The sequence below is a fragment of the Canis lupus genome, chromosome 8 (assembly GCF_003254725.2).
Source record: "Canis lupus dingo isolate Sandy chromosome 8, ASM325472v2, whole genome shotgun sequence".
Lineage (NCBI taxonomy): Eukaryota > Metazoa > Chordata > Mammalia > Carnivora > Canidae > Canis > Canis lupus.
The window spans coordinates 61,689,935-61,706,224 of record NC_064250.1 but is presented as its reverse complement, the minus strand read 5'-3'; the positions used below and the strand labels follow the sequence as shown (position 1 = coordinate 61,706,224).

The following is a 16,290-nucleotide window of genomic DNA, read 5'->3' as shown; positions in this document are numbered from 1 at the left end:
GGTTGATCACATCCTTAAATGGGACCTCAATGTGGGTCTCACCAGGAGGGGCCAGGCTTTCCTTCTTTCACTCATTTATTTGATGTTCCATTTTACTGAAGCACTGCCAGAAAATTTAATCTCTGTATCCACGATTTATAAGGGCTCATCTCTATCCCAAATGCTCACTTATAGGCTGAACAAAAGCTCCTAAGGGGAGCTGCTGTCAGAAAGAACTACTTTCTCTAATGTGCTCATCTTTCTGATGGCTACCCTGCCGGGCTAACCTCATGCACACACAAAGTCGGGGCAGAAATGAGGCTATCATCTAAAATAAATCATTCAAACCAAGAAACACTCTGGCTTTACTTCTCTGCATAGTAAGTGTTCTGAACTTTGCTTTCATGGCAATCCCAGCTTTATGAAATGCAAGACGAAGATAATGTTTATAAACTGCTTACGTTGTTTTTAATCAGTTTCTTAAAATAGACTTTTTCCCTTAATACAATGCCCACGGGTGATTGCCACCTACGGTTTTTCCAGAAAAGTTGTTTTGTGCATTGGTTTTTGCCCAGTTTTTTGTCTGAAAGTGGGACCTTACCCACTGTTCTAGAACAGCGTGACATGTTCCCACGGGTCCATCCACACCTGCTGCACAACAAACTCCCCTGCCTCTAGCCCCCTGCCTGGGTTTATCTGGTCACATGCCAGAGAGCTCTGCGTTCCTTTCAACCTTTGAAGGCTTAAGTCCTGACTCTTCGGTGAGACACCTGACACCAGGTTAATTAGTAAATTGTTAGGGCCGTGAGCACCACTGGGCTTTGTGCTGCATGTTTTGTGTCCCAAGCAGGGCTCAATTGTTTATTCCTTGTGAAACCATGAGTCATCTCCCACCCTTAGGGAGTGCCTCGCCCTGTACCCAGGTGTTTCAACCAAGACTGATAAGCCCAAGAATCTTTTTGTTCCCCCATAGATACAACATCTAGTTAAAGAAAGGGAAAGCATACCAAGCATTACTGATAGATGTAAAATTTCTTGATTAAAATTGTAATGAATTTGAATGCCAGCCCCTTTCACTAGGACAGATAGCCAAAGGCCTGACATTCTCTGAATTTCTCCCTCCAATCCTTTGATTTCATAAAAGCGAAAACTAGCCGAAGTCTACACGCTGTCCGGATCATGATTACGGTTAATGGTGGAAAGATCTGAAAACTGCTTGTTTGATTATTTTTCCCTTCCCGTTGGAATTTCCTGCCCTGGAAACAAAACACATTACATGAATTGGTCAGCTCTCATGTGCTGGGTGAACATTTAAACGTAGAGGGGAATGCCCAGTTGGCCTTTCTTTGGTTTAAAAAAAACAAAACAAAACAAAACAAAAAACAACCAAAAAACATTGTTAGTGGAAAAACATGTGTCACTCTTGAATTGAAATCTAATTTGAGACAGCCAGACTTACAGTTGGAAGGTTATTAGAACTCTGTTTGCTTTTTTAGCCTTAATTTTGATTTTTTAAATGTTTCGTTTCTTGGTTTTAATTTTTGATTTGATTTGTTGTTCCAAGGCAACTCTCCAGAAGTATACTTTCATGGTTTTCCCTCCCTTTTTTCAGTTAGTAAGTAGTTTACCAATCTATTAACTTTTCTGAGGGTCTCCAGAGTCACGCTTCCCTCCACCATGGAACGTGTGTCGTAGTTGTTGGTCGTTGGGAATGCTGAGATGATGTGGACGCAAAGCTGCCACCCGCTTGCCCACTCTGCCACCTGGGGCCCGTCTCTCCTGAGATGCTAGCGCGTTCCCTCCCCGTCCCCACCCCTGCAGCCTGGGTTTCGGTGCTGGGGAGGCAGTACTTCTCTGGGAGGGATTACAGAAGGAGGCAGTGCAGGAAAGATGTCCAAGCCAGGTGTGCAGTGGATTGGTCACAGCCCCACTAGCGCCAGTTGGAAGTATGAGACACTCAGCCTCCCTAGTGCAGGTCATCCATGAATTTGGGCTAGAGAGAACCTGTTGAATCTTGAAAATTTTTTTCCAGTTCAACTATTATTGCCACATAGAAAATTAATTCTAATAATTAATTTTCCTAAAAAAAAAGAAAAGCCAAACAGACACCATAAAATTTAACCTGCATCTACCAAAACTTAAAACTAAGCAGTTCTCTGGGTGTAGGACTAGTACTTTTAGGTGGTATTCTTTTAAAGCATGAGTGAATTATCACATTTTCCAAAGGATGTTTCCTAGCTGCTGATTCTCTGTAGTCAAATATTTTTGGGGAAATATTGCATCTCCCTTTTAGAGACTGACAGTTCACGGTAGCACCGTAAAGGCTCTGAGAAGTCCTGCAGTTTAAAAAATTCAAGGCTCTGAAGTTTGACCTCTTGTTCCCAAAAGCTAATTTCATCATTTTACCCATCCTGTGGAATCAGTGTTCCGGGGACTGCATTTTGGGCAATGCTAATGTATATAGTGATCCAATACATTCGAATGATCTGAGCCTTTGCTGCTTAGAGCAAATATTCCTCTCAGGGAGTTGATTTCCCATCTGAAATCTAGCTCAGCTCAGATGTGACTTTATTTCTGGCTTTTAAAAGTGTCTATACAAATAAAATATTTTTTTAATAAATAAAAGTCCATAGTAGAAACATACGTCTGGTATTGTCAATACATTACGGTTCTTCAGGGAAGGAAAAAAAAGTTTCACTGCCAGGGTTCTTTCAAGTCCGGCTCCTTAGATACGTGGAAAAGATTTGATTTTCAGAAATCAGGTCCCATTCAAATCTTCAGGCAGCCCTGATCAGTTCCCGTGGGGCTTGATGCGTTTACACAAGGGACTTAGCTCTCTTCCATGGCCACCTTTCCAGCTCTCCAAGATCAGGACAGCTAGGCTCTGCAGAAGCACCCCGGCAACTCATCTCATCTCCATCCGCCTTCGCTTCCCTGTCTCTAAGGATGTCAGTTTACTAATTCTAGCTCACGCACACCTCTGTGGTCTGCCAGGAGCTCACCCTGACCTCCAGGCCGGGCCAGGTGCCCTCTCCCGAGTGACAGCGGGCAGCTGTGGCTCCCCCCGGGAGGTGGCCACCTGACAGGAGGAGCCCCTTGGGGATGCAGCTGCCCACCCCCCCTCTAGTGGGCTGTGCGCTGCTCCTTAGACCTGGGCACCCCAGGCGCCCCCATCCTGGAGCACTCTCCCTTCTCCCCATCATCATCTTGGAGGAAAATGTGCATTTTATTCGCCTCTCAAGATCATGCTGAGATCAGGAATGCCGACGATGTGGGTTCTCAGCCTCCCATATCCCTGATTCCAGTGAAACCCCTGCTCTGTTGAGGAGCCCATAACCCGGGGAAGAGAATAAGCCGGTTAAAGACCAAACACACCTCTCAAAGGAAATAAGGTGGAGAAACAAATTCAAGGTCATTGTTTTTTGCCCCTTTTCTTATGGCTAGCATTTCATTGTTGACTTTGCATTTTCTGACATTTAGAAATGCCTCTCATAATGAGGAAGTGACTAGACAGTGGGGTGTACCTTTCACCCCTGCCCCTGCCTAAAGGAACAAAGTCAAGTTTTTAAAATCTGTATATGAAGCAGTTACTCTAGTGATGACCCCACCACCCTTGAGGGGTGGCCATCAAAAGAATTCAGCCCTAATGATTCAAGGATGAACCTTTTCTTGCTCTTTTATTGCAATTAAAATGAATTCCCCCCAGCTAGTTCTGTGGTGTCTTTCTTTAAACCAGATTGAGGAGAGTTTTAGGAGATTGGCAAGTCAGTAATAAATGGCAGTCAGAGCTTAAGGAGTGTGTGTCCAGTAATTAGACCATCACCCCAGCCGGGGAGGCTTTCCCCAGAAGCAGCCTCCCCCAGGCACTTGAGTCCAGGCACACACAGCCTCATGAATATGCAACAGCGAGGGTTTCTAATGGAGATGAAAGCATCTGCCTGGTGTAGCCTTCCAGAAGGTACTGTCTCCGGCCCAGAGCCATGGCTCGGCTCACTCTGACAGCTGGCATCTCCCCACATGCTTGTGAACGGCTGCCCTCCACGCTTCCCGTGTGAGCACCTGCCAGCAGCATGCCTGCCCCCCACCCCGCATGCCCACTGGGGGCTGTGCACCCCAGTCCCTCCCTGCCTTAGCGGGATCCTTCCCTAAAGCTTTCCCCGGAGAGAACTTGACCCCTTCAGGAGAAGACCCATCCTGTCAGGTTTCATGTGCTTGATGATTCTGTTAAAAGTCACTTGGAAACTGTGATCTCGTCTTGAGACCGTGGGTTTGGCTGTCCTGACTTACTTGGCTGTCTTAACCTCTTTTCCACTCCGTGAAAAAGGAAAGCATCTCGTGGAATGGGGACCAAAGTTATTTATCAGAGGGACCCACAAGCAGGAGGCCTCCCTGGCAGTGGGAATCGGGTAGGAACGGCGGTTGCCCGTAGAGCGCCACAGCCCCTCGCTCCTGTCGCACTGGTAGACACGCCACGAAGAGGGGATGTGGCGGCTGCGGGGGGGACTGAAAAGGGGCCCGGGAGGAGCCCACCCCCCAGCTCCAAGTCAGCCTCCTTGGAGAAGCACGACTGCCTCCAGCAAACATGGGAACTGCCCTCACACCCAAGGGAAGGGAGGACCAAAGTGTTTAATGTTAAAAAAAAAAAAAAAGAAAAGGTATAGAACAATATGCCTGACTTGGGGGGTTGACGTGAGCATGGACTCTCCTCCCCCTTCAAAAAATAGGAGGCACTCCTCACTAGCTACTGAGCTGCTGTCTCCCCCAGCCCCGAGGATGTCCTGGTTCTGAGCACAGGTGGCAGGTGGGAGAAGGTCACCGGGCTGCCAGCAGTCTGCAGTGTTGGACTGATTTTTGCTTTCCAGCCCCATCTCGAGAAACAGACCTTCTTCCCCTGTTAAAAATGAAAATCGCAAGCAGAGCTCCCTGGCAAGAATGCTTAGTCACTCGGGTTGCTATTCAGTATGCAGGGTCTTTAAGAGGTTGGAACTGTTGCCTTTTCCTTTTTATTTGAATCGTTTTGGGGGGCAGGGCACACGGCTTCTCAGAACTGGATATTGAATAAACTCTAGTGACAGGTAATATTGAATCATTTCAGAACACGGAGGAAATAGGTGCAGAGATTCATTACCCAGGGCGGTGGGGGTTGCGGGGGGGCGGGATCCCTGCGTGCCCGCGGCTGGAGCGGTTCTGGTTCTTTTCAGAAAAACGTGGGGAGCACAGGTATGTGCTGCCGTGAGGTTAGTCAGGGAGAATATGGGACTTGGGGCCCAGCCGGGCACTCCATCCTTCCACAGTCATGCATGTGAGGCATCCGAGGTAATTCCGGGGCTGGGAAGCAAAAGGCAGCCCAAACCCCAGGCAAACGCGTGCGAGACGTGCAGTAAAGGATTTTTGTCGCGTGTCATGTAACAAACACTTCCCCTCGTTCTGGATGCCGACGCCCGCCCAGTCCCCAGGTGGGCAGAGTCTCATCTAAGATCTAGTCTAGGAAGCTAGGAGGGGAGGGGGGCGCGCACCCATGACAGCTGAACTATAAACATTGGCCGTGTGCTCAGTGGCCTGCCTGTGAACATGTGCGTTACAGAGCATGACCAAGCCGTGTCACTTATCACGCCTTTTGTCTGATGGGACTGTCGCCTCTGAGACCCCTCTGAATGTGAGGTGGGGTTCACATGCGACTGCCACCTTGCAGGTCTGCGTGAAGTCAACCACAGGTGGAGTGTGCTCTGGAAAAGGGGTGTTTGGAAAGGCCCCGGCTGCCTCAGCAATCTGAGCTCACCAAGGCCTGTTGGCGACAGGGTCTTCTAACAGGCTTGAGCACCTGAAGTCGGTGGCCTTGGTCCTGGGTCCTCTCAGCCGTCGGGAGAGAGGCCTATCCACTGCGGCTTCCGGGTCCTCTCTGTGGCCCCCTTCCGCTCCCCACCCCAGCCCCATATGTGGTGGTCCAAGGGGAACCCAGACGGAAGCCCCGGCAGTGGGGCTCACAACAGTTCCTCAGGTGGCACTTTGCCTTCATATCAGGTGTCCAAGCTAACATTTTCTTCCGGGCTTCTGGGTGGCAGGGGAGAGAGAGCAGTTGGCCGGAGGATGTACGGCTCTCAGCCCCAAGGCATCTGGTGCCCCCTGAACCGTCTGGACAATTAGGTCACAGCACAGGGACCAGATGTGAGGGCACGCCCGCCCCGGCTCCGGTCAGCTCTTGGTTCGGCTGGTTTCACAGTGGCTTTTCGGAGCCTCTGTGCCCTGTGCCTGAGGAACTCGGTGCAGCATAGCAGGTGCTCGGCCTACAGGGTTAGGATGGTGATAAGCACGTCTCGAATTAACGTGATAAATAAGAGATGCACAGCAGCCGGACACTCTCCCTGGCTTACCTGTGGAACCTGATTATGTGGCAGCTTATTCCTCCAGCGTCTTGGATTTCCAATTAGAAACATATCTTATATTCCTCCCTCCAGTTCCTTTTTTTAAGCCTCAACTTGTCCATTTCCCCTAGGGCAATAATCCCTTCCACCCCCACATACACTGTGGGAATACATTTGCTTTGGTGAGAAAGACAAGGGTTGCCTTTTTAAAAATATACATGTTGGTTAGAACTAGCGTTTCTAGTTGCGTACCTACGGAAATCCAAATCTATTTTGATATTTAGCATTTCAGTCCTAGGGGACAGTAATTCACAGGCTCTTTTTTATTATTATTATTTTTCCATTAGATCTATCCATCCTGATTCATAACGATGCTTACTTTTTTTCCTCTAAATTCTAATCCAATGGAAGACTTTGACTTACTGCATTATTGCCAGGAAAAGTAGATGTTAACTATTCAGTGAGGTTGCCGTGGTTATAGTCATGTGGCATCGTCCACAACTGCACGAGTGCTCAGCTACCCATCCCTGGTTCAAAACAGGAAGGGTCTCTGCCCTTGTGAAGCATGTGTTAAAGGGGATCGACTTGGAGGGGAAAGTCGCAGTTCTGCCCCCCCCCATATTTAAATGGCTTAGTTAATATTAGACATGGGGGAAGGTCATGGAGCGAGGCACGGTGTTCAGTCTACTACGCGCCACTGTCATGGGCAGTCTGCGTGGCTGGAGGTGACGACAGGCATGCCAAGAAGGCCTTTGAGACAGTGAAGGTTCTGGCCTCTGAGCCATTGGGAGGCCAGGAGCGTAGAGCACGAAGGGGGGACCACTGTCTTCCAGACTCCAGACACTGACACATCTGTTGACAGTTCCCATCCATTCTGCAAGCACTCGCCTGCTGGCTCTACTGGGCCCAGCGTTATTAGACCCTAAAAGCACCTCATGTGGGGCCTACCCCCATATGAGAACCAATTTAGGTCACCAAAGTAAACTCAAGGTTGAGAATCCAGTCTTCTAGAACCACACATCAGAATAACTCCGAAAACGGTGGGTCCATCCCATGGACAACTGTCCCCCGGGGAGGTGGGGGTGTTGCTGTAGGAGCACCAAGGACCCAAGGCCCACCTTCCTACAGGACAGTGGCAGGGAGAAGAAACAGAAGGCTCACAGCAAGCAGCCTTCCTGGAGGAGGTGGCATCAGAGCCAGATTCAGAGGCTAGACTTGTAGTTAAGACTACTGGCCGAGTCCTGCTTTTGCCGCCCACTGGCTGTGTGACTTGGGATAAGTCCATAACCTCATTAAATCTCAATTTTGTTATCTAGATAACATAGTAAGCTGTCTCACAGAGTTGTTTAAAGGTTAAATGAAATAATATATGTAGAGTTCTGGCCGGAGTTCCTGAAATCTGCCTTTGCCACGTTCATAAAACTGATACCCACAGCTGTCACCACGTGCCAGGCCTTCTTCACGGTGAAACATACGATCACGTGAATAATTAGCCACCTTAGCTGTGTCTCGCCGTCCCAAAGAGAAGAGACTTTACCAATAGTTCTAATTAACTTGTTTGCAGACCAAATAAAATAGTGAATCCACATAGCAAAATTAGCCCCCCTCGAAAGTCACGGGTCTCCGTTAGCATAAGGACCCACAGAACCTAGTAGAAAATGTGTAGAGTCTTCCTTCGGCATTCATTCATCGTTGTTATTTGTAAAGGAGTTAACGACTAAATATTTTAAGCCTTCCTCAGTTGTGATACATGATGCAGCAAGTACCCATAGATATAACGAACCCCCATAAGCGGAATCCCTGGAAGGAGTCTCAGGAGCTCTGCAGAGCCTAGAAAAGGATCCTGAGGCCACGAGGATCTCCCTGGAACTCTGTTCCCCGGAGTCTTGGGCTGCAGGGAAGCAGGCATGCGCAGAGTCTGCCTCCAGGTTTTTTCTGCAACCAAATGTCAATGACAGGACCGCTCTCTCCGTCTCAAGGTGGGTGGGTCCCCCCTAGGCCGTGCGCAGCTGCCTCACCTGGGTGATGAGCCTGAGGCCTGGCCTCCCCACCACTGTCACTTTAGTGATGTGGATCGTCTGGGGCTTTCGGGGGCCTCACGGGTCTTTTAAATACCCGAGTAGTTCTGATAGGAAGCCACGGATGAGTACCTCTGCTCTAGGTGCCCGATAGGAAGGCAAGCCACGTTGATGACGTCAGAGTATACCAACAGCGGCCTTGTTTATTTAGCCAGCAGTTGCTACTGAAATTCTCAGGGAAAGCTCCATCCTTGTGCTCAAAGCTCAAATATTTCTTGTCCATAGAGAGTCCAGAACAAACCAAGGCCTGCACCGCCCCCCCCACAAAAAAAAAAAAACCCGACAGCAGTCTAATCATTTTTGCTGTTTCGATTTTATTTTTTTTTTAAGTCGTCAGACATACTCTGTCTAAAGGGTCAGCTCCTAGCTGACCTCCGTGAGCTCTGGATCACAAGGGCATCGGCTGGTGTCTTTTAACCTGGCCTCCAGGTGCCTCCTCCGGAAGGGCAGGGGGGCGCGTTCCCTCTCCAGGACTCACCGTCCATCCCCAGAGGCTCTCTGCCCTTGCTCATCCCCGTGGACGCCCTGCCTGGATTATCGCAGCAGGCAGATTCCCAGCCCGGCTCCCATCCGCCTCCCGTGAGCCCCCTCCGCCAAAGCCCCCGCTTGAAGGATTTGAGTGTATTTAGAGGCACCCATGTCTCCTTCAAGTTGGAACAGTCAAAACACAATATGGATGGCCAGCCTCGTGCTGCAAATACCCTCAAAATGAATAAATTGCGGTGCATTCCGAAGCCCCAACAGAAATTATTTTTATGCTCGCAGTTTTGTCTCTGCCCAACTATAACCAGCTCGGTTCTATTTGAGTGGTCAGCAGTCGTCTTTCCATATTATCACTAGTTGAAACCTTAGGGTGAGTTGATCGTCGCCACTCCCAGTGTCGGACTGTTTGCCTCCATATCGCACTTGACGATGGATTAGATATTAAGAGCGTGGCCCGTGATCTGAGTCTGAGCAGGCTGCAGCATGAAATAACTGGGACTCCTGCTCTCAGCCCTGAAGCCACACCTCCAAGAGGGACTGTGGGGAACAGGTGAGGAGCAAGCCATGTGGAAGGAGGAGGCTCCAACCGCCAGGACCCCTAGGACAACACGAAGACCAATGAGTCTTTTGGTGTCTGAGTAGAAGTCGCTTGACCCGCTTGCTTTGACTAGTGGATGTGCTGGGTCTGCTCCTCTCCTGGGCCTTTCAGGACGACAAGCCTGGCCCCAGAGTCAGACAGGTACAACTCCAGAGCCCGGGCACCTCCACGATTGCCCCGCCTTGATAACAGACATTGCTCCTACTCGGGGCAAAGACATGCTCTTCCTCCCATCCTTATATTCTGTTCTAGAACATGGTCCCAAATCTCAGGGTGCAGGCCACCTCTCGAAGGCCATAGAGAGGATTGGCGGGTTGCTGGGTCTGTCTTGAGAATGGACTCCATCCCCGGGAGGCAGGGACGACCCCTCCCGCTGCTGCCCCGGAGGGTTTGTAGGTCTAGGCCCCACCCCCTGCCCTGGGGTGCTTTGTCACCTCCCTTCGTAGGACATCATGCGTGCCATGTTGCAGCCTGAGCTTCATGGCCGTGTGGCCAGCTCAGCCCCTGTGCTGCCCCGACCCCCGCGCTGCCCTACCCAAGGTCCTGGAGGGCCTGCATCCCACAGCAGGTGCTCTAGCCATCAGCTAGCAGGTGAGCTAGAGCGAAGGGTGGAAACTCAGGTCCGAGGCCACGAGGATAGTCTGTATCTCTCCATGGACGTAAACCTTGGCAACATCACGAGGACCGGAGTGTGCTGTCCGTCTTGAACGTGTGTCTGTGTGTGGGAGGGGGCGGAGGGGTGGCTGGTCGGGCGGGCCTGCCCTGTCACGTCTGATGCCGTCTTCTCGAACACCCCCCCGCAGGCTCCGTCCACGCCACCTCAGTGGCAGCCTCGAGAGTGGAGCAGGCGCTGTCGGAAGTGGCCTCATCTCTGCAGAGCAGCGCCCCCAAGCAGGGCCCGCTGCACCCCTGGATGACGCTGGCGCAGATCTGGCTCCATGCAGGTACTGCTATGCCCCCGCCGGGGGCCTCACCCACACCCATTGGCCCACCTAGCCCACGACCCCTGTCTTGAGGGATGTTGAGAGGTCACCACCTTTGCGGTCACACACCAAAATGTCGCTACTTCTCTGTAGGACTGTGGGATACTGTGTGACTCCCCTTCCGTCCCCTGACCGGACACCCTGGCACAGGGGGGACGTCCAGCAGAGACTCTCCCACTGGACCCTGAGGGACCTGGGGAGGTCTCCGTGTGGGGTGCAGGGTGTGCGTGACAGCAGGAGCCACACACTGACTCCCAGGCGCTCTTTGTGGCGGCCAGAGGGGCAGGGCATCCTGGGCTCCTCAGTCTGGAAGTCAACGGCTCCCTAGCAGCTGTGTAGACAGGAGCTAAAAGCTTCAGCTCAGCGGGGGCTTCCTCATCTGTGGGGGGGGGGGGCAGTAGCATCCACCTCCTAGGGTGATGAGCGCAGTGCCTGGCGCCTCCCAGCAGTGGCGTATAACATCGTCGTGTTGCTGACTCAGATGTCTTGTCAAAGCCTGGGAAGGGGGCAGCGCTTTCAGTGTCCCTGCCCGCCCCCCACTACCCCCTCCCCCGCCAGCACCCCTGTTCACACACAGAGCGGGGAGCGGGGAGCAGCAGCTGCAGAACTGGAAATCAGCCCAGAAAGCAGATCTGATCACCCCACCTCCACTTCCACATGGCTGCTGCCGCGTGGCTGAAAATCCCCCCCAATAAATCCCACCCACAGGCACCGTAGCAAAGACAACCCCACTTCACAGAGGCTGCCGATTTACTTACAAATTTATATTTATGTGTAAACAGTAACCTCAATTCGCCAAGTGTCATCACGGGGTCTGTAGGACCCCGACGGGGCCTCCCCAGGCAGGACCCTCAGGGCACACCGAGGAAATCCAGGTTTGGCTGGGGAAAGTGCTCATTATCCACCATTGTCCGCCTATTTACCCCTTTTTCTGCCAAGGCTAATTGTGTGATGCTGAACCGTGTTTGGAACCACCGGCCAACCTTCATACACAAAAACATGGTCCTGTTTACCTGGCCTTGGCGTGTCACAGAGCCCAGCTCAGCCGGCCCCTCCTGTGTTGGCATCTTTAATGGAGCCATAACAGCTACCATAAATTAGCAAATTACATTCTTCCAAGCAGAAGCACAAAAGAGGGATGATTCATGAATGTGCTGATTATTCTTCCTGCGCAGACGCTTGCCAGCGTGCGGCCTCTCGCTGGGCCCAGATGAGCTGGCGCGCAGGGCGCGGGGGCAGCAGGAAAGCCTTGCTCTCCACGCCCTGCACGCCCGCAGAAAAGCCCAGTCCGCGGTCTAGGGCCTGGTGCCTGGCTCGGTCAGCCGCCCTCACCAACAGTGACTGCGGAGAGCAGAGAGAGGGACTGAGAAGGCTTCTATGTCTGGGCCAGGAGAGACTGGCCGGCCCTGCAGGGCCAGCATCGGGGGCCGAGGTGTCCTTCAGATCCCAACTGAGGTTGAGATTTTGCAGGGCCAGAGTCTAACCAAACCCAACAGGACTGAAGGCAGCCCATCCTCAGCTGGGATGAACTTCCTCGACCCAGTCACAGGCTTTGCTCCTCTTCTCCGCTTCTTGGAAAAGTCAGTGACCTGAGTGAGGGTCACTAGGTTCCGGGACAGCTTCTCCTGCTGGCTTGCTGCCCTTTATTGAGTTATCCAGACTCTCTTCCTTTCTGCATGTTCCACATGACTCTTGGGAGGAAATCTTGTAGCCGCTTATTAGGACGTTGAGGAACTTGGTAGCTAAGATTCAGGCTGGGGCTGTCCGTGGATTTGCACGTGATGGTGTAATATCTGCTTCTTGTTGGCGTAGCCCGTAGCACAGAATAAAGCTCTCATTGTGGCTCTTAACGTGCTCTAGGCTGGTGGGGTTGAACTTTGGAAAATGGCTGCCAAACCTGCCCTATAAACTCTGGACAGAATATGCAGAGTACTTCTGTCGTAAGAATGAATTGAGTCGATTAGAATCTGTCTAGGATTTGTGGCATATTGACTCCTTCAAAGCAATGACCTGGTTTAAGTCAAGATTTAGGATAGTATATATTCATTCATATGGTCTGAAGAGGTAACTTGAGAATGAACTCAGAAAATAAACAGCTTCTTCTGAACTGTAAGGTTTTACCACTTGTGGTGTGAGTTCTGTTGCTCCAAGGGGCAAGACGACAGTGACAAAACATGCCCTCCCCCCGACTTTTGAACCATATATGGTGCCCTCAGTAGGTCTAGCAGTACTGCCAGACTAAATTTTGCAGGCTTTGGAAGAAACTGTTAGATGAAGGCCTAACCCCCCAGGCCATGGCGTTTCTGTGGATTTGTGGGTCTTTCCTGGTGGTTTTCTCTGGTGAACTGAGTCTGGTGGGAGCTCATGACGAGAGTCCACGGTGAGGCAGCCCCAGATCTGAGGCGTGCAGGTGAGGTCACTTGGAGACAGCTTTCCATGTCCAGCCTATTGCATGAGCAGCTCCCTGGGCCACCGGTGTGTCCATTTTAATGGCCAAGAGATCATGAGCCAGAGACTTGAACTGCAGCTGCCCTGTGAGGGAAGGGGCCAATGGCCCAGCAGGGAGCACAGATCCAGGAAGACCAATGACATTTGACCACACAGGGTCCCTCCATCCCTGAGTGAGGGGGACCCACTCCCAGGGCACACCCTTTCCCCTGTCCTGGCCCCCTCCAACCCCAGGGTCTCAGACTCTTCACCAGGACACCTGGTGGCCGACTGCCGTGGGCTGTGTCCAGGTTTGGCCCCTTAGTTTGTTGGGACCCATGTAACAGTTTCACTTAAATTATTTTTGAATACACAGTATCTGCATGTGATACACAGTTGAAGAGGTACAAAAGGTGGAGAGTGAAAAGTCTCCATCCTGCCCTGGAGCCGCAGCCACCATCACCCGCAGCAACCACTAAAAAGACCCCATGTGCTTTCCAGAGCAATCGCACACGCTCGGAGGTCACTGCTTAGCAGCACACATAACGCTGACGCAGGCTTTTGACTGGCGGCGTGGTATAAATCTGCTGTATGAATTCACCGTAATCTAACCAGTACCCCACTGATTGGCATTTCTAATGTTCTCCTGTTACAGACAATGCATCAGTAAGTATCCTTCTATATATTGTGTGTAAGATAAATTCCTAAAAATGGAATTGATGGATCAAAGGGTGTATACTCTTTAATTTTGCTAAGTTTTGTCACATTGGCTTCCACAGAGTAGTACCAGTGTACAGCCCAGCCAACTCTGAGCGAAGGCCCATTTTCTTGCGTCTTTGTCAATGCAACAGATTCTCTGACCTGTAGACCTCTGCCACTCAATAGATGAAAAATGGCATTTCAGTGGTCTGTGTTGGTGGCTTTTGCTCACTGAGCTTTCCTTTTTTATTTGTAAGCATTTATTATGTGTCAAAGAAACTTGCCTCGTGTCTGTGATATGAGCTATAAATATTTTCTCCTATCTTTGTTAGTGTTTGTGCTTGTCCTTTTTGGGGGGGACTAGTTTTTTAAAAATACATTTATCGATTTTGTGTGTGTGTGTGTGGCATCTGGGCATCACATGATATTTACCCATGTTATGTTCTCCTCTCTGGAAATTCCAAGTATCTTCTGGGGCTGTTGGTAGGGGTTATCGCCTCCCATTTTGCAGGAGGGAAACCCAGGCCAGATATAAATAAATGCCTCTGTGGTCTTACTGGGGAAGGAGTCAGAGTCAAGGGAGTGACATCATAGCATTTGATGTTTACTGTGCCACAAAACCCATCTCCTTAGGAGCCATACAACTTCCTTGGCATGCAGACCTCAGGGTTGGCCGTCGGAGAGTCATACATTCACAGACACTCCAGGCTGGACTGGAGGCTTCGCCAAGACAGGCAGCTTTTTAGTGCCCATCTTTTAATTTCCACATTGGGATGGCAGCTAAAAATGACTTTGCGGTAGGTGGTTAATTTCTGCTTGTTACGTACTAATAATTATAGCTTTCACTTTGGCACTCTCACAGTTGAAACCAACGGCTATTCTTAGATGTGCAAGATCAGATTTTCTGATTTCTGCTGGGAATTTAAAGCCATGATACTCTCACGAATTCCCTGGCCCTGGGCCCAGCCTACCCCCTCGCCCGTCCCAGGCTCCTCCCTGACTCCACAAGGCTGCATCCGCAGGGTCTAGGGGTAATCCTGCGGCACAGCCTCCATGAGAAATGAAGACAGTGCCCAGCCAGGTGGTGTGTGGGTCACTAAACAGGGAGCACCTGCCGGAGGAAAGGCTCGGTGCCTGGGGCTCAGGCCTGCCTCATGCAGGGCCAGTCTAGACTGACTGTTCCTGCCCTAAAAATGGAATTTATGTATCAATTTAGAGCAGGGAGGGGGGTTAATTAGTGGTCTATCCCTTTATCAGGGATAAACTATCCCTGTCAGACTTTATCCCAAGGACTTTCTTTATACATCTTCATTTGTTCTGTTCCATAATAACCTTATGAGGTCTGAATACCTTACCCCACTTTACAGGTGAAGACACTGAGACCCAGCTGTCACATTTTTTCCTAATATTACATGGCTAATAAGTGGGGGAACGAGAACTCAGACCCCAGGAGTGTGGCTCCAGCTGTGACCCGGAGCAGGCCCTCAGCCATCCAGCACAGTGTGTGTGGGCCGCAGTTGGCACGAGGCTCAGGAGTTCAGTGGTCATGAAGATGTCCCAGTCCCTGCCTTTGTGGAGTTTACAGACATGAAACAAAACAGCTACAGAAGCACTTAATTCTCATGGTGCCATGGGCCAGGAAGGGGCAGCGTGGTCCCTTGGGGGAACTGGTGACAGAGGTCCTCCACAGGCCAGGGGCCAGGAGAAGTGTGAGCATGGGGAGCGGGGGCCTGCAGAGTGACCAGCGGAGGTTGGGATGATGGTGGGGAGGCTGGAGAGGGTTGGAGACGTGGCAGGAGCCTGAAGGGAAGGAAAGGACATGGCCTGAGGCTAGGCAAGATCGTGCGGAGAGGGTGGGGCCTGGCAGCCATGCTAAGGTCTTTAACTTCATCCTAAAAGTGTTGGAATGCTCCTGATGGGCTTCCACCATGAGGGTGAAAAGGTCAGACACATGGGTGGGCTAGCCGGCCCAACATAGAGAATAGAAAGGAAGCATCGAGAATGGGAACAGAGAACGGAGGTTGGAAGGGAGCAGCTCAGTGTCTGAGGTGGAGGGAAGTGGCCCCAAGACACACTATGGCACCGGGCCCAAGGGTGTCCTCGATGGGTGCCACGCTGAGGGGTGGGAGGGAAGAGTCCTGTGTCTGGGGCCTGATTCAGTGAGCCGCTGGTGGCACCGTTCTAGGCAATGGGAAGCCAACACGAGGCGGCGGGGCAAGTGGGGGACCAACGTGTTGGAGTCAGGGAGGAAGGGAAACCGGAGTCGTGTTTGAACTTGGAAGGGTTCAGGGCCTGCGGACACACCCGTGAAGACAGCAAGCAGGCGGCTGGAGGGTCAAGCCTTGTTCCAGGTTCAGGCTAGACACAGACACTGGGGAAGGAGGATTTAAAGCCCAGGGGTATAATGAGAAGAGAGAGGACCAGCACCAAGCCCCAAGCCCCTCCCACATTTAAAATCTATGCAGGACAGGGGTCCTGGGGAACAAAGCGAGAGAAAGGAGGCTGTCAGTGAGGCAGGAGGGAGACGGGAGGGGTGACACTGTGGCAGCCAGAGGGGTTTCCCTCCAAAGGGGCCTGTGCAGCACAATCAGGGACTTGGGTTCTGATGTCAGAGTAGTGAGGATCCCCGTGTCACCTTGTCCCAGCAGCACGACCTGGGCAGGTTCCCCCTCTGCCCCATG

General features: G+C 51.3%; 1 protein-coding gene across 9 annotated transcripts in view; it reads left to right on the top strand.

Annotated features, from left to right (window-relative positions):
- The window catches only part of TTC7B (tetratricopeptide repeat domain 7B), a 250,993-nt gene that overhangs the window by 199,355 nt on the left and 35,348 nt on the right, over positions 1-16,290 (top strand). For 6 of the 9 annotated variants that reach the window (XM_049113415.1, XM_025443119.3, XM_025443120.3 and 3 more), the window contains 2 exons: positions 1,544-1,594; positions 10,304-10,444. In XM_049113415.1, coding sequence (XP_048969372.1) covers positions 1,544-1,594; positions 10,304-10,444 — 192 coding nt within the window. Of the gene's footprint in view, positions 1-1,543; positions 1,595-10,303; positions 10,445-13,286; positions 13,937-16,290 lie in introns of those variants that run through there. The other 3 variants (XM_025443121.3, XM_035719804.2, XM_025443122.3) reach the window with 2 other exon arrangements.